At 42.3% G+C, this 16214-nt stretch overlaps 4 protein-coding genes across 11 annotated transcripts; 1 reads left to right on the plus strand and 3 right to left on the minus strand.

Moving 5' to 3' along the window:
- Positions 1-1611: 1611 nt before the first annotated feature.
- Positions 1612-6884, minus strand: anks3 (ankyrin repeat and sterile alpha motif domain containing 3). Of its 3 annotated transcripts, none has more exons than XM_024386826.1 (16): positions 6775-6884; positions 6240-6454; positions 5954-6152; positions 5689-5810; positions 5515-5596; positions 5268-5385; positions 4984-5139; positions 4709-4834; positions 4422-4537; positions 4178-4312; positions 3892-4016; positions 3572-3713; positions 3204-3474; positions 3011-3082; positions 2812-2903; positions 1612-2678 (listed from the first exon to the last, which is right to left on the minus strand). In XM_024386826.1, the coding sequence occupies exons 2-15, from the start codon at positions 6410-6412 to the stop codon at positions 2821-2823; spliced, it is 1920 nt and encodes a 639-aa protein (XP_024242594.1). In that variant the 5' UTR covers positions 6413-6454; positions 6775-6884; the 3' UTR covers positions 1612-2678; positions 2812-2820. The 3 variants fall into 3 exon arrangements, with proteins under 3 accessions (XP_024242594.1, XP_024242591.1, XP_024242593.1); XM_024386823.1 differs by having other exon boundaries at positions 4145-4312; XM_024386825.1 differs by having other exon boundaries at positions 2800-2903; positions 4145-4312.
- Positions 6885-7271: 387 nt separating this feature from the next.
- Positions 7272-14374, minus strand: lg24h8orf33 (linkage group 24 C8orf33 homolog). Of its 5 annotated transcripts, none has more exons than XM_024386833.2 (6): positions 13805-14374; positions 9080-9192; positions 8462-8970; positions 8282-8372; positions 7977-8123; positions 7272-7688 (listed from the first exon to the last, which is right to left on the minus strand). In XM_024386833.2, the coding sequence occupies exons 2-6, from the start codon at positions 9105-9107 to the stop codon at positions 7465-7467; spliced, it is 999 nt and encodes a 332-aa protein (XP_024242601.1). In that variant the 5' UTR covers positions 9108-9192; positions 13805-14374; the 3' UTR covers positions 7272-7464. The 5 variants fall into 5 exon arrangements, with proteins under 5 accessions (XP_024242601.1, XP_024242598.1, XP_024242599.1 ...); XM_024386830.2 differs by lacking the exon at positions 13805-14374 and adding an exon at positions 9853-10113; XM_024386831.2 differs by lacking the exon at positions 13805-14374 and adding an exon at positions 9738-10113.
- On the plus strand, positions 10275-12709 carry h3f3d (H3 histone, family 3D). Of its 2 annotated transcripts, none has more exons than XM_024386839.2 (4): positions 10275-10399; positions 11485-11623; positions 11722-11875; positions 12257-12709. In XM_024386839.2, exons 2-4 carry the CDS (start codon positions 11496-11498, stop codon positions 12383-12385), a joined length of 411 nt encoding a protein of 136 aa, XP_024242607.1. In that variant the 5' UTR covers positions 10275-10399; positions 11485-11495; the 3' UTR covers positions 12386-12709. The 2 variants fall into 2 exon arrangements, with proteins under 2 accessions (XP_024242607.1, XP_024242606.1); XM_024386838.2 differs by having other exon boundaries at positions 10282-10399; positions 11482-11623.
- A 124-nt stretch (positions 14375-14498) lies between the features above and the next one.
- Positions 14499-15987, minus strand: lg24h16orf91 (linkage group 24 C16orf91 homolog). Its single transcript, XM_024386836.2, has 2 exons — positions 15774-15987; positions 14499-15366 (listed from the first exon to the last, which is right to left on the minus strand). The coding sequence occupies exons 1-2, from the start codon at positions 15860-15862 to the stop codon at positions 15039-15041; spliced, it is 417 nt and encodes a 138-aa protein (XP_024242604.1). The 5' UTR covers positions 15863-15987; the 3' UTR covers positions 14499-15038.
- Between the last annotated feature and the right edge of the window lie 227 nt (positions 15988-16214).

Genomic DNA, 16214 nt, shown 5'->3' on the forward strand with positions numbered 1-16214 from the left:
CATGCACAAAGTAGATGTCCTAACTGACTTGCCAAAACAATAGTTTGTTATCAAGAAATTGGTGGAGTGGTTGAAAAACGAGTGTTAATGACTCCAACCTAAGTGTATGTAAACTTTAGACTTCAACTGTATATATATATATATATGTGTGTGTGTGTACGTACATACATACACACTGTACTGTACCAAGTTTGGACACATACTCATTCAAGGGGTTTTCTTTATTTTTTACTATTTTCTACATTGTAAAATAATAGTGAAGACAGCGAAACTATGAAATAACACATATGGAATCATGTAGTAACAAAAACAAATCAAAATATATTTTATATTCTAAAAAGTAGCCACCCTTGGCACACTCAACTAGCTTAATTGAGGTAGTCACCTGGAATGCTTTTCCAACCATTTTTAAGGAGTTCCCTCATATGCTGAGCACTTGTTGGCTGCTATTCCTTCACTCTGCGGTTCAACTCTTCCCAAACCATCTCAATTGGGTTGAGGTTGGGGGGTTGTGGAGGCCAGGTCATCTGATGCAGCACTCCATCACTCTCCTTGGTCAAATAGCCCGTACACAGCCAGGACGTGTGTTTTGTGTCATTGTCCTGTTTGAAAAACAAATGATAGTACCACTAAGTGCAAACCAGATGGGATGGCATATCGCTGTAGAATGCTATGGTAGCCATGCTGGTTAAGTGTGCATTGAATTCAAAATAAATCAGACTGTGTCTACAGCAAAGCACCATCGATCCTCTTCCATGCTTCACTGTGGGAACCACATATGCGGAGATCATCTGTTGACCTACTCTGCGTCTCACAAAGACACGGCGGTTGGAACCCAAAATCTCAAATTTTGACTCATCAGACCAAAGGACAGATTTCCACCGGTCTAATGTCCATTGCTCGTGTTTCTTGGCCCAAGCAAGTCTCTTATTATTGGTGTCCTTATAGTGGTTTCTTTGCAGCAAATTGACCATGAAGGCCTGATTCACACAGTCTCCTCTGAACAGTTGATGTTGATATGTGTATGTTACTTGAACTCTGTGAGGTGCTGAGATGCAGTTAATTTCAGATTTCTCTGGGTCTTCCTTTCCTGTGGCAGTCCTGATGAGAGCCAGTTTTATCGTAGCTCTTGGTTTTTACGACTGCACTTGAAAAAACGTCCAACGTTCTTGAAATTTTCCAGATTGACAGACCATGTCTTAAAGTAATTATGGACTGTCGTTTCTCTTTGCTTATTTGAGCTGTTCTTGCCCTAATATGGACTTGGTCTGTATCTTCTGCATACCACCCCTAACTTGTCATAACCCAACTGATAGGCTCAAACACATAAAGGAAACAAATTCCACAAATTAACTTAAGGCACACCTGTTAATTGAAATGCATTCCAGGTGACTCCCTCATGAAGCTGGTTGAGAGAATGCCAAGAGTGTGCAAAGCTGTCATCAAGGCTAGCTACTTAAAACAAATATATTTTAGATTTTTCAAACACTTTTTGGGGTTACATGATTCCATGTGTTATTTCATAGTGTTGACGTCTTCACTATTATTCTCCAAAGTTGACAAGTAAAAATAAAGAAAAACCCAAACTTTTGACTGGTACTGTATATTTGCTGAAATGTAAAATTTTTTATTCAGTGTATTGCTCAGCTGGGTGGAACAATTTACTCTAAATGGATAATTTGTGTATATAAATAGCGATAAAGATGTCGGTCTTGATGATGTGGCCTTTATTCATCAGATATGGAATCTCCAGCACTGTTTTCTATGGCAATAAAATATTTTGAAGCTCAGCTGTATCATAATCCAGTCAGTGAGTGACCTTTTGAATGGGACATATTGCCATAATGCTTACGGAACTAGAATTTGAAAAGGAATAGATTAGACTAAATTGTGCTTACACCTTAATTAAACATGTAATTAATAATGAAAGTAAGACTGGTATACTACAATGTTGAGAAATTACCATTAAGATAAAATTGCCTGGAAAGTTAACCTAATAATGCACAGGTTTTAGACTGCCACGACAACATTTATTGCGCTTTTGATTACACACGACATTCACTGAAGTCATACTTAACATATGAACATGAACAATAAAATGGAAAGTTTGAAAAAAATAAAACATCCCACAAAACACAGTTAAACATTATAGAAGACAGTAACACAGGCATGGTGAAATATTAACAAGGGAGGTTACATTCAGCAGGACGACACTAACATGCAACAAAACATATTTTTTTAAAAATCTAAAATGATCAATTCATGTACATTCATTCTCTTCATGTCAAAAATCAGGTTAGTTAGAAACATGAGTGATCTTTATTTTGTTTGGCTGCATCATTGATCACAGCATGCATGTGTCTCATACATATAGTATAGGATCTACAGCCTTGCTGGTTTATCAGCTTTCCCCCGACTGCACCTCCTAATTCAACTGAAGCAGTCCACCATCACCAGCACAGGCATGTGAGGGACAGCTGCCCTTGCCCGTTTGTCATATCCCTGCAGTAGCTGCCAATGGCCTCTTCCATCTTTGGCCAGGCTAGAGGCCACAACCCCTGTCCCATTCGGGAGCGCCTGGGAACACTGGTCCTCAGGCCAGCTGGTCTGGCCCACTCCCAGTCCATTGAGTGTGTTCAGGGTGGCATGTTCACCCTCCGTCAGCATTTTCAGGAAGCCTTTTGAAGACAGAATTGAGACCCAGAACTTCTTACTCATGTTGATTGGGTCCTAGCTACCTAAAGAATGGTTAGCCATTCATGTTGATGGTTTGCTTTAGCACCTAACGTCTATACCCACCCAGACACTCACCAGTACTGCCTAAGGCTGTTCCCAGCTGTCTGTGACCTTCTCTGGGACACTCAGTCTTCTCAGGTTCTGCAGGACAGCCTGGAGGGTCTCCCCTGGCAGGATCAAACAACCAGACACACTCAGACAACAGTAGCTCTCATAACAATGGTTAGCATCCGAGCACTGGATAGATTTGAAAACCTGTGATAGTTTGTCCTACCTAGCTCCTCTTCATACGAATCCAGCGTTGTCATTAACTCCGAGATACTGGTGGACTTCAAGCCTTCTCCACCTGAGGGAAAGAACGAGAAGAGAAATAATAAGTTGCTTTCCAAAGGAGTGGCAGAAGGATATTTGGTTTTGTGGCCATGCAAATGACCCGTCATCCAACAATGCAGCTCACGGCCACCCACCTTTTCCACCAGTATCGCCTTTCAGTTTTCCGTCGCCGTGGTAAGGACTGCCGTTGCCGTCGGCACTGAGGCGAGACAGGAGCTCGCAGCGGCAGGCGCGGGCCTTTTCTAGCACGGCATTCATGTCCTGGGCCAGCCTGTGGTTGTCTACCAGCTCTGTGTGCACCTTCCTCCAGGCCATCTTGTACTCCATCAGGCATCCCTCCATCACTGTGCGCAATTCTTTCTCCTGAGACATCTGGCCCTGCAGGCCCTCCACCTCCTCACACCGCTACACCAGAGAGGAGAAAGAGGGGTTGGGGGAGGAGAGGAGCGATGGTTTAGAAATAAGGTTTTGGTTAGTTTTTGCTTCTTTATCGTGTAGACACCTTATGTAGCTGAATGGCCATCTCCTGCATCTCAGCCTCCAGCTGGTCAGCGTAGGCCTGCTCCAGAGCATCACTAGGTGGCCGGGCACTACTGTGCCAACGTGCAATCGCTGAGGTCATCTTGCGCTTGGGTCCAAAAAGCCTGCAGTGGAGAAAACTAAGTCAATCAGAATGGAGAGACGTGTGATATTCTATGGTGCCTAGAGTAAGTCTGAGATGGACAGAAAGTCAGTAGCCGATAGAATGTGGATATGTCACAGACACTACGAGTGAGGGCTTCGGAGACAAAGGTAGGTACGTGAGAGACCACGGCGACTTACGTGATTCCCACTTCCTTAAGGTCATTCTCTGTGAGGGTGAGGAATATCCTTAGGTCAATGTCCTGTTCCTCCAACAGGGGGAGGTACTTGGAAAAGCCAATCTGCTCCAGGAACTCAGCCAGATCCTACAAGAGGGCAGGGGTCAAAGGTCAGGTATAGATCAGACACTGCTCGAGGGAAAAACACAACAGAACTCACTGAACAGCATGAAATATTCATGAATGTATAGTGATCCAACAACACTGACACGTGCCTTGGGACCTGCATAGTTTGGACGACCACCTACAGGCGAGCGCATCCCACAGTTCCCTGGGCCACCGGGCTGCACCGTTTCACTGCTGCTACCATGGCGACCCTTGCCTTTACCGTGATGACCCTTGTTTGCGCGACGGGAGCAGCTCTTTTTAGCCTGATCCGAGTCCTAAAAAGGACAAAGGTACATTGTGAATGGAGGACAAAAGGGCTCAATGGAATCACCATTGTGGTATGTGAATGTGTCAATGTGCAGTCACCGTGCCGTGTGTGGTTACCTCGTTACTCTCCAGCGAGCCCTCCCGGCTAAGTCCGATCACGCGGGGAAGTCCCTCGCTGCTGCTACTGCTGCTCCTCATGGTGGGCATGTCGTTATCAAAGAAGGGGCTCTCATCTATAGCGGAATATCACAGCAGCTGGATTAGCAACATGGCGGAATGGGTAGAAGTGTAGACTGGTATTTCTGTGTAGAGGAAACGTGTAAAGTTGCTGCTGTTCTAGGACGATCTAGTGACAAATAAGTGAACAGGTGAACGGTTAAGTGTGCTTAACTATGTAGCCATACCTCTGCTGCTGTTGCTCTGACCGTCCAGCTCGTTGATAGGCGAGGTGACGTCACGGAAACACATGCCCTCACTCTGCTCCCCGACATCACGGAATGCAATGTATCCCGGGGGCGCAACCGCTGGCTCTATAGGAATGTGAATAATAGCTATATCAAACAAGGTCCAACAGGACAGTATCTAGCAGCAGAGCAGTAATTGGATTCAGCACAACCATTTCAACTTCTTCTGTGGAATAGATACAGCTGTAATAGAGAAGTAACCTAAAGAACGCTACCTGAGTGTTTGCTGGGGCCTCCCACTCTGAATTTGGCGATGGCTTGAGGCCCATCGTGGATGCTGGGGCCCTTGGCTCGGCTGCGACTCAAGCGACTCAGTCTGGGGGGAGCACTGCTGTCAGAGTCCTCTGACGAGCTCAGGTCCTCAAAGTGTCCTGTGGGGGACAAATGTAGGTGCAATGAGAACCTAAACTGCTCCACCACAATTGTTCCAAAAGTTGAGGTACAAAAAGGTATCAGATTTAAAGAGTAATCTTCTTAGTATGCAAGTCCTCCCCTGCACCTGCTTTGGCTTTAGGAGAGCGCATGTCAATGAGGCTGGCGATCTTTGTGTGGCCGTACATCATAGCGAGGGCACGGGCGGTCTCTCCTTTGGCGTTCCGCTCATCTACTTTGACACCCTGAGACCAGATTTATCATGTACAAACTAGGTTTAGTACCCCTTCAACAGATTTGCATCAGGTACGTATTTGAGACTAAAATATGAAAATGACAGTACTGTAAATACTAGCAAACGGAAACCTACTCACATGGTCAAGGAGGCATTGTACAATGATTTCATGTCCAGAAGCAGCAGCCTCCATCAGCGGAGTGAAGCCAGACCCTGGCTCTCTGCAGGTGAGAAACGTGTCATTACACACCTCATGATTGAATAGTGGGACATAGATGGTTGTGGTTGTCTTAATTTGACTGACGATACTCACCTCACATTGACATTGGCATTGCTATCCAACAGGAACTTGACCATCTGCTGGTGGCCAGTGCTGGTGCAGTGGTACAGGGCTGTCCAGCCTCGAGAGTCCTTCAGCTCCAATTCAGCACCTTGCTTTTGGGAGATAAAACAATTAGGAAATTGTTTCATAGTGTACAATAAAACCACCACCACCCATTACACTTAATTAAACCTAAACTAAAGTTTATTTATGGTGAAAATTTGAACAATTGTTGATTCAGAAAAGTAAATCTGACCTGTATAAGGAAGTATGCAATGCTTTCATTTCCACAGCTCGCTGCCAGCATAAGGGGTGTCAGACCTTTGCCAGTGGTGGCATTAACGTTCACTCCAGCCTCCAGCAAAAGATTAGCAATGTTGTCATGCCCAATATATGAGGAATACATCAGGGGAGTCCAGCCACCAATGTTCTTGCTGTCCAAATTCACCTCCCCTCTAAAAAAGACATAGCAGGAAATTACTATCAATGAGTGTTGAGAAGCGTCCAGTCTCTCTCACAAACACAATTGATGAGGTACTCACTTTTTAATACACTCTGATACCACATCATACTGGCCAATAGAGCAGGCGGTGTGGAGGTCGAGGGGAACATCCAATTCCTCAGGTCGTACTAAAGTGTTAATGTCCCCTAGCCACAGGGAGAGACTGACACCAAACTGCTCCGATTCACTCGCCTCGTCGCTCAACTCTGACATTCTCAACCCAGACCAGGCAAGCTCCCACTGCACGGCTGTAATCTGCACATAAGACACCCAATTTAGAAAGGATGCCATGGAGAAATGTTTTCCAGCGAGCAATCTTTGGCCTGGTCTCATACTATGTGTGTTGTAGCCAACTCTTCTGTCATTGTCATGTAGCTAGCTAAGAAAACAGGCTAAGCACATTTGTAGCCCCTTTTTGGATGGTGCGAACAACAGCTAACTAGCTACGTTAACGTTAGCTAGCTTATCTAGCCATTTTAATATAGAATCACACGCATAAATTAAAAAACTAACAGAGCTGTTGGACAGAAGAAACAACCGTTATATTAAGCAATAGTTTAAGCATTTAAACTTACCGTAAAAACGAGTTTTTCTTCAGTTGCCTAGTCTTCAAGACTTCTCGTTTGCTTGTGTTACAATTACATTTGCTCGGGTGACTGCCCAAAGTTGTGCAGTCAATATTCCTGGTAGTTGTAGTCATTTTTCTTTGAGAACTTAATGCCTAAAGTAAACATTTGGGTGGGTAACTTCATTTCCCATGATTCCTAGCTCCAGAAACAGTCAGGGTTTTGTGGAAACTCTCCCCAGTCAAGACTTTTTGAACCTCATGTACATTATATTTACCCCAGTCATACAGTATTTGATTGATAGAGATACACAAAATAAGAAGCAAGAGAAACTATGGCATGAAATAGTACACACTGAAGCTGCCCCATGGGCACATTTGTAACGTTGTTCTCCCTCCTGAACTCAAGACCATTGTTGCTGGACAATGCTAACCTTTCAGTTTCAATAAATGTAGAGATGGTCGTAGATTGATGTAACTTCAATGAATTCATGCGTGATGCAGATATTTACCCAAATAATCAATTTTATTAATCAAAAGGTTTACAATACTTAATCAAACCACAACCAAAAGCATTATAATCAACCGAAACCATTATTCAGATGGAGAGCATTCAAGCAAAGAACTTTAAAAATGGCTTCATTTGTATTCCTCAATAGAGTAAGACTGATTTCTTGAGCAAATACTTCCCCAGAGCAAATCAGAGGAAGTTAAAGCAGAACTCTTCATTAGCAGGAGTGAAGACAAAAGTTGAGTTCTCCTGGTTCAGCACACTTGTGTTTGGAGTCTGTGCCTGTAAATTCTCTTGTTGACTCTTTGCATTTAATTTTAAGGGTAGAGTCTCTGTTCTACCTTCCGCTTTCCTGTGGAAAATAGACTTCTTAGCAGGGTCTGCCACTACTTTGACCTGAGCCGATGTCATTGCTGCAATATAAAAAGATAAATACTTAGTTGCCACATATTTATATCTATCATCATTTGCAGTATTTCTGGTCTGACTTTAGTGTAAGCTGCATGTTTATTTTTTTCACTTCAAGCCTGTTTAAATGTGAACTTCTATGTGTCTTGCTGTATCGTTAGATATTACTGCACTGCTGGTGCTAGGAACACAAGGATTTCAATACACCTGCAATAACATCTGCGAAATATGTGTATGTGACCAATAAAATGTGATTTGTACTAATATCTGACTTTCTCTCTCGCTCCACTCACCAGCATGAATCAATTTGAACTGCTTGTGCTTCTCCTCCTCCATCTTCTTCCTGTAGTCCCCAGACATGGCCCTCATCACCTGCCTCTTCTTTGCCAGGGGGGCTTTGGAGCTGCGCAGCGTCTTAAGGGCACGAGAGGCCTCCTCCTCTACAGACAGCAAAGACTCAAGATATAATCCCACATCAAACTTTTTATGCATCTCATAACAATCTACTTATTCACTTTATGAACATCTCACATTTGAATATACTGTTTATCGTACACTTCAGAGATCAACTGGATTATAGAGTCTAAACTACACCCACTCTGTTTTGGCGTAGCCTTCAGAGTAGCCATGCCCAACTCCAGCTGCTCAATGCACCAGTCCAGCTCTCTTTTCAGCTGCTGTTCTGTAGTCTGAAAAATACAACCAAAAGTTGAACTGATATACACCAGCCACACTGAATCGAATGTAAATATTAAATTCAAACAACACCATCACCCACCAGCATTGTGCCATCCTCCCCACGAGTCCCTTCTGTGTCTGTCAAGTTTGTCATCTGTTTTTGCTGTCCTTCGCTGGCAATTTTCTTATGACCAGATTTCTTATTTTTCTTGGCTTTAGAAGATGTGATTGGCTCAGGTGCTTTAATTACTTGTTGAGCGTTCTGGCCCTGAGGCTTTTCCTCTTTGGGCTCTTTCAGAGCTACAGCCCCTGAGGGTACTGGTGTGCCAATTTCTTTCTCCATCTCCCCTGGTATACTAACAGGGATTTGGAAGTTGAATGCAAAACCAGAACCCTGTTCTGTAGAAGCGGTGGATGTTTTTGTCTGTAATCCTGCAAACTGGTGTTTCACATCTGAAAGGGCAGTTTCTGCCCCCTGTGCTGCTGGTGCACCATCAGGGAAGAAGTTGAAAGTGAAAGAGTTTTCACTGCGTACCCAGAGTTGTTTCTTTGTTCTGCTTTGTTGGTTCTGTTCACCTTGGGCAGTGTCATTCACCCGAGGCTCAAAGTCTGCTCCAAAACATTGACACAAATACAAGCACATGCAGAGACACAGTATTAAAACATCCTACAATGCATAATAATGTAAAGGAATTTCTTGTAATGACTTGTGTCCTACCTATGACCAGTGTCTTATGCTCTGTCATGATTCACTCAGCACCAGCTATTTCCAGATGACAACTCTGAAGACACTCATATAACTTCTGTTTCTCTCAAATGAGATGTAGATTGCTGCAGAAATATTATGCCAAAGCTGAACATGGCATCATGACATAGCTGAACATGACATAAAGTTTAACTAGCGGATGATCAAAGTATTGTTTTTGCACCCCTAAGGCCCTTATTCACCAAGTCTGTTGCGTTTTTTGTACGAATTGTTGTTTATTACGATATAGGCTAATGATATAACACCAAGCTTAGCCTATAGCTCTAGGTCTATCTAGGTCTACCTGGCTACGGCTGCTGAGTGTAGGCAATGCTCGCTGGGAAGCAGTTTCCTGCGCTTCCCTCAATGTGCTTGCGTTGCCATGTCTAGACACAATTGTATATGTTACAGTTACTTAGAATCAGTTTGTCAAATGATGATTGGGTTTAAAAAAAAAATAAAACAAGCAAAAGTTTACATGCTGTTTATCATATACTTCCCTGTGCTGAGACACGAACACGATCAGTCTGTCAGACAAGTTTACCTTTGTGATAAAGATCACGTGTCCCTGAAAACAATTCCTATTGGTCAACATATTTTTGGGGAAAGAGAAAATACGCAAAAATCAAACCTGTTTCGAATAAATAATGGCCGGATTGCAGCAGGACGATATTTCACAATTGGTGTGAATGGCGTCGTATTTTTTATTTTTAACGGACCTGGTGAGAAAAGGCCTTTATGCTCACCTTTGAAAAGATTCACAACGCTATATCAAGCAACCAAATAAAAATGTTTGGCAGACTTTCTTCGAAACGACAGGCATGCATCACTGAGCTGTATCAAATACATGTGTGACTAATCCTAACTGTGGCTATGTATGAACCGGGCCTGTATCAAGCATTGTGTACACGTCCATCGTTATTCCGAACCGGCAAAGTTTCTAAATACTTTTGGTTCCGCTTTTCATATTTTTGTTGTTGCCAGATGCCACTTTCTAGATTGAAAATTAACTAAAGTGTTACGTTTAATTTGTTTACCGGTATGTTGTTTATCATTAAACGAGTCTCACACTTCGCTTGGATAAACTTGTTAGAAATTTGATTCAATTTGTAAAGAAGACTGCGTCATTGTGGTTTGACCAATACAAAGCGTTTCGCTGATGTTTGTGGGCAGGTCTACAAATCAGACAAAAAAAGTATAAATAGAATGTGCGGTTTCCCCTTAACGAACAGTCACCGAAGCGGTAGAAGACGGCATTTGAAAAACATTTGAACGTCTGTTTTGGTCACAGAGGTAGCTAGATAAGATTTTATCAAATTAATACGGTGTGTGGTTCATGTCAATGTTCGTTTTATGTCAATGTTCGTTTTGCTATTATGTAGGTACCCAAATCTATCAAGCGAGGTTTTGTTGTTAGCTAGCCAACGTTACTGTAAAACAGAACTAGTTTGTCTCGACAGTTAACTACAGTACCTACCAAGCATAACGTGTTTTAATGTTTACGATTTGCGACATTCAAGCGACTCGTTTTGATTGTGTTGTGTGTTCTACGATTTTCGCTGAGTAAGGTAATTTACTTCAACTAGGCCTTGAAGGCCATTGTGTGGCAATGGGAATATGATTCCTCGTTGTAGGCGCCATGTTACAAAATGGGCAGCTGCCTAGCATCTTTGAAGATAAACGAAACGTGTAGGTTACAAGCCGCGTAATGGTGGCTTGAATAGCAGATTAACAGTAGTTGGTGCGCACATTTCTGAACTAGCGTTCAGTTTGGTTTGCCCTTAACAATCTAGTAATGAGTAGTTAATTACTGATTTTGATGGTAGTTTTAGTACCACGCCGTGGGTAGTTAGCTATCCTAACTAGACATTTTACATAGCTAACGTTAGTTTCAATTGACCCGCCATTGGTTCAGATAGTTGGCGCCCTGCTTCCAGTGTGTTCAACCATGTCCTGTTCCTGGCTAGCCGACTTGCCAGTTATCAAGTGGATATCTAGTTATCGCACATTCCACACGATTACAATTATTTTCCACAGAACGTTATTATGGAACTACACAATGCCGATGTCGATTTGTCATTTTGGTGCTTTATTTTCTTCTATTATGGCTGTCGTTTCCTACTAGCTGCAGTAGCTAGCTTGGCGGCGTTAGTATAAGGCCCGTATGAAGCTAATATTAGTCCATTGTCGGTATTGACTGTAGGTGCATGCCAATTGATACCTTTTTACTGGAATAATCTAGTGCACCCACACTAGCCAGGTCTCAACGGGTCAATTTTCTGGCCTTCAGTAACCTTGACTAAGGATCATATTGCGCTTACTTTAATACTATTGCCACCTTGTTCCTTACACATTTGAATTTGATGTATTTTCAGTAGTCAAGTAAGCCATGGCACGTACTAAGCAGACCGCCCGTAAATCCACTGGCGGAAAAGCGCCCAGGAAACAGCTGGCCACCAAGGCTGCAAGGAAAAGCGCACCATCTACTGGCGGTGTGAAGAAGCCTCACAGATACAGGTAACACTTCACCTGGACCTTCTCGATTTTCTGCAGTGTTGGACTTCTGGGCAAATGTTGACTGGCCTGCAGATACTTATTTTAAATGTGTTGTGTAGGCCGGGTACAGTGGCTCTGAGAGAAATCCGTAGGTACCAGAAATCCACTGAGCTGCTGATCAGGAAGCTGCCCTTCCAGCGTCTGGTCCGTGAAATTGCCCAGGACTTCAAGACTGACCTCCGCTTCCAGAGTGCAGCCATTGGCGCTCTGCAGGCAAGTGAACTTTATGATTTGGATTGGAACAGATTGAGTTTGTTGGGTTTAGTCACATGGGGTTTAATTTTAGAATTACCCATGTTAAAGTGTTGGACCAAGCAAAGTGGTGAGCGTGTGTGGACTTGCTTGTAATGGTTTGCTGCTGCACTAAAAGGGATACTTCGGGAGCATGCTAGCAGGTACCATAGACTTCCAGTCATAGCACTAAGGCTAGTTAGCATTAGCTCGCAAAACTTCCTTCATACTGGAACATAAAAATAGTCTCTACAAATTAATCTGACTCGGGAATTAAAGAGCACATTAAAAAATCCAAGTATCCCTTTAAATTAAGATGTAATTGTTACTTTTCTGAGAAATGCTTGTTTTCTCCAATTACAGGAAGCCAGTGAAGCATACCTTGTTGGCCTGTTTGAGGACACCAACCTGTGTGCCATCCATGCCAAGAGGGTCACAATCATGCCCAAAGACATTCAGCTGGCCAGGCGAATCCGAGGCGAGCGTGCATAATATGAACACTTTTTGAACTCCCTCTTTGGAGGGTAACTAGGTGGGCGGGCATGGTTGGGGCTGTGTTTTCTCTGAACTATGAATTAGTATGTACTAGTTTCAATTAATTTTGTAATGTCTCATTGGTAGGATAAAGGCTTGTGATTTATAGTACAGAAGTAGCAAGTGTCTTGCCAAACATTCCTAACCTCTCAGGTTTTGAAAGTGTATTTTAGAAATGGTTGATACCTTCAGGTCATCTTGTAATGTGCATGAGTCATGTGGCGTAGAACTGTTTTAATCTCATTTTGGCCATTTATTGTAAATAAACTTTCCACTACCTCATGTTTGGTTTATTACCCCCTCCTTTATGGACATTCTGGGCTGACAGTGTACTTTCTTGGTATACCTTGAGTGGGGGATAGTAGACATTGACCAGGCGTTGTAACGTTAATTCTGTAGAGTTGCACATTTACAATTTCTTTGACATGGTGTGTCTATTAAATGTAATCGCTCAGCAATTTCCTGGTTGCTGAGATTCTAAATTCACCCAATTTCTGTTTTGAAAAGTGTAAAGCATTATTTCCCATAACCAAAAATACTTTCATCTGGTGTACCAAACCGAAAGTAAAACCTGCTAATACGGAACTTGCCGTGAACGGGTTAATTTGTTTCAATTCATTCGGTTAGGCCAACGACTTGCGACAAATGCGTTGAACTCGTTTACGCATGAGGTTAAACCACGTTGCTGTAAACATGCGATATGCTACGTAAGTTACTGCGTCGAATAGCATTGAGGTTAAAGGCAAATTAAGTTCTCTACACATGTGAAAATGAATGCCATGTTACATTATGCCCATAGCAAGTGCATGCTTTTTGTTGGCGACATTTTTTAAAAATAAGCAGCTGTATAAAGGGCAGATACAAAATGGACGCCCCGCCTCTTCGGTAGAAAACAGGGATAGCCCTAGAAATGGAACCCGGCTCATATAAACAAAGCTATGGACGCAAGGATTGACCATCCATGATATCAACATTGTTTTAACCACGTTTAGGCTATACAGGACTTGTTTACATTTCAATGTTGATAAACATTCAAACAAGCTTTTAGGTTCTCATGGAGTCTCGGGGCATTAAAGAAGCAATGTAATAAGTATCAAATGTGTCTGTTTGGCCTACGGAATTTATCTGCATGAATTTGAGCAATAAAAGCCTCATTCAATATGCTGGGATCCGCACTGTTCAGCTGTTGCAAGAGCGCTTTTGTCACTGGTATAAGAGGCAGTTCAGTGATCGAATTCAAACATTGGGTTTAAAGACATTTAGATTTGTGAACCGCCAACCACAATCCATAAGGCGCAAATAGCTAAAGCAGAGTGCAGTGTGCTAAATCGATCAAGTGATATCGGTATCGCCTTAGACTACACTTGTCATCCTTACCGCCAAGCGTTTATTGCAGTTGGATAATCTTTGGATGCCGCAGTCGCACCATCGGAAGACACCCTGGGCTGTGTGTTAAGACTACGTTACCCAGCAGGCTATGCGGGAGGCAGATGGTTAAGGAATGCCTTGCATGGCTAAACATGGAGTTTTCCAGCTGAAGTAAATTCATTAAACGTAAAACCTATGCCCCGGTTTGTCATAAGGAACAAACATAACAGGCTGTAGCCTACAAATGCATATTCCTGCTCTTTTCCCGCGAACCAAACACATGTGTGTCAGACTCGCTCAGGTGCAAAAAATTAAAATGTGCTTTTTCGATGCCGATTTAAATTTAATTGAGAAAAATATTTTTTGCAAACATCCTTTGAATTGAAAAGTAGTTCTTGAATCTAGTTTTTCAAAAGTAATCTGAATACAATATTTTTGCTGGTAATGTAACGGATTATAGTTGGCGTTTTTGTAATCCCTACCCTGTCCATAGCCAACACTTTTCATTATTGGCGAGCATGCGCAAAAACCAGAGTGAGCATGTTTGACAAAACAATCAGTTGAAAATGTGATGGATCCCCCTAAACTTTTTGGTATGTGGAAGCTTGAATTTCCCCACCTCTGGTGGGGAAAATTGAGATTATAGAATAGTTGCACAAACCTCTGTCGCCAATTGGATGGAAATGTATACCTAAACTGGTAATTAGGACTAAATTGAGGCCATTTTAATTCAAGCAAAATTACTTATACAAAGCAAACATGCTCAGTTAAAGAACATTTAAAAACCAGAGGTTAAAACAAGTGGCTCTACTAAAGGCATTTCTTCAAATACATGAACTACGATTACATTTCTGCATCTGCAAAACATCATTCAATGTAACAACTTGGTTCATTTCACTCAGATTTGCTTAGTATACATGTCATTCTGCAGAGGCTTGGTAATGGCGCCTGTATGTCAAGTATAAACTGCATCAATGTTACCTTCACACCATTCTGACAACTAAATGTTCATCATAGATAGTCTAATCTTGATGAACAATGTAATGACAATTGGATTTTGGACCATAACTTTTGAGCCTCTGCACTTATGGACACAGGTGGACAATAGCCAGAACATTACAATACATCTTATGAACATTGCCCATCGGCCTGGAAGCATACACCAATTGTGCATACCATAGACATGGCCTAATCTAGCTCAAATTAATAGTCTTAAATTATACATTTTTTTAATTGCACAATATTATCTAGATTTGCTTTGTTCTTCATCTGAGAGTAAGCCAGGTAACTGTTCATAGAGATTCTTCTCAAGCTGTTCATCAATAACCGTCTCGCCCCTCAGTGCGCACCACAGCAAGAAGCTCACCCCTAAGAGACTGATGGGGAGGACTTTCCACCACGGCCGCTGATACTTGCTTCCCAGGGACTGGTCTACATTCCAAGTCTTGTGACTGGCTTTACTGCTAGAGAACTTGATGGGTTGACTAAACTCCTCGTCATCCTCATCTGCTGGTTTCTTTGATTTAGCCAGGCAATGGGAGGTCAAGCAGAGGGTCCGTATATGGTTCAATCTCAAAAGAAAAAGGAAAGCAACCTTTTTAGAATCTACAAAAACACTTAAAGCCAAAGTGACAACTGTTACAAAATATCAAGAAATAGAATTCAATACAATAGTGCTGACGCAGGAAATGTAGCTAACTAGAAATCCCTGTTAACTAATGCGTAAATCACGCCTAACTGATCAAATATGAGGTGCCGGAAGCTCCAATAGAGCTCCCAAGTCAAATCGGAAGGTCAAATAACCAATAACAGTACATTGGGAACACTCATGCGAGTGATGATTTTAAAACCTGAACCAAATGTGTACTACTTTGCTAGCTTGCCTCTGTCAGGTTTGACTCATTGTCATTGAACCACTCACTGTCCATTAAAGTGAACATAAATAGCTATCTGGCTATATTTCTCATATTGTACATACCTCAGCTTTGTCTTGATACCATCAATCACAATCCTACGACACAGAGAATATTGTGACGAACTAGACAAAACACGTCCTATTCTCGACATTTTGTAGAATGGTCATGTCATGGCAAAATCCTCAATTCGAAGCAGGTCATGTAACATTTCGTTACACATATAACAACGAGCAAGATATTTCACCGGATGTATAAATGTGATGCATCCGGCTGACGTTTCCACTCACGACCAAATATGGTGATGACAGGAAAGCCCAGTAACCGGCAGTGGGCGAAGATGGAGCGAGAGTGAACTGCGTTTTGTAGATTTTACCCTTTGCAAAATAAAAAATAAAATAAAAGCCGTTGTCTAGGAGAGAAAGAGCGAAGAGGCCTTGAATTATATACTATAATCCTAAATGCTAAAGATCACAAATGCAATATACTGTGCTTGCATAAAATGT

The sequence above is a fragment of the Oncorhynchus tshawytscha genome, linkage group LG24, assembly GCF_018296145.1.
Source record: "Oncorhynchus tshawytscha isolate Ot180627B linkage group LG24, Otsh_v2.0, whole genome shotgun sequence".
In the NCBI taxonomy this organism is placed as follows: domain Eukaryota; kingdom Metazoa; phylum Chordata; class Actinopteri; order Salmoniformes; family Salmonidae; genus Oncorhynchus; species Oncorhynchus tshawytscha.

Bases quoted from the DNA above. Each gene is read 5' to 3' on its own strand.
- lg24h8orf33 (XM_024386833.2), bottom strand. From the start codon at position 9,107: ATGACAGAGCATAAGACACTGGTCATAG. The intron at 8,373-8,461 runs GTGGGTGATGGT...TGTATTTTTCAG, and splicing joins GGGAGGATGGCACAATGCTG to ACTACAGAACAGCAGCTGAA. The intron at 7,689-7,976 runs GTGAGTGGAGCG...TTTATATTGCAG, and splicing joins GTTCAAATTGATTCATGCTG to CAATGACATCGGCTCAGGTC.
- anks3 (XM_024386823.1), bottom strand. From the start codon at position 6,412: ATGTCAGAGTTGAGCGACGAGGCGAGTGAATCGGAGCAGTTTGGTGTC. The intron at 4,538-4,708 runs GTATGGCTACAT...ATTCCGCTATAG, and splicing joins TCAGAGCAACAGCAGCAGAG to ATGAGAGCCCCTTCTTTGAT. The intron at 2,904-3,010 runs GTAGGACAAACT...TGATCCTGCCAG, and splicing joins TTCGTATGAAGAGGAGCTAG to GGGAGACCCTCCAGGCTGTC.
- h3f3d (XM_024386839.2), top strand. From the start codon at position 11,496: ATGGCACGTACTAAGCAGACCGCCCGTAAATCCACTGGCGGAAAAGCG. The intron at 11,624-11,721 runs GTAACACTTCAC...TGTGTTGTGTAG, and splicing joins AAGAAGCCTCACAGATACAG to GCCGGGTACAGTGGCTCTGA. The intron at 11,876-12,256 runs GCAAGTGAACTT...CTCCAATTACAG, and splicing joins CAGCCATTGGCGCTCTGCAG to GAAGCCAGTGAAGCATACCT.
- lg24h16orf91 (XM_024386836.2), bottom strand. From the start codon at position 15,862: ATGTCGAGAATAGGACGTGTTTTGTCTAGTTCGTCACAATATTCTCTG. The intron at 15,367-15,773 runs GTATGTACAATA...TTTTCTTTTGAG, and splicing joins GGTATCAAGACAAAGCTGAG to ATTGAACCATATACGGACCC.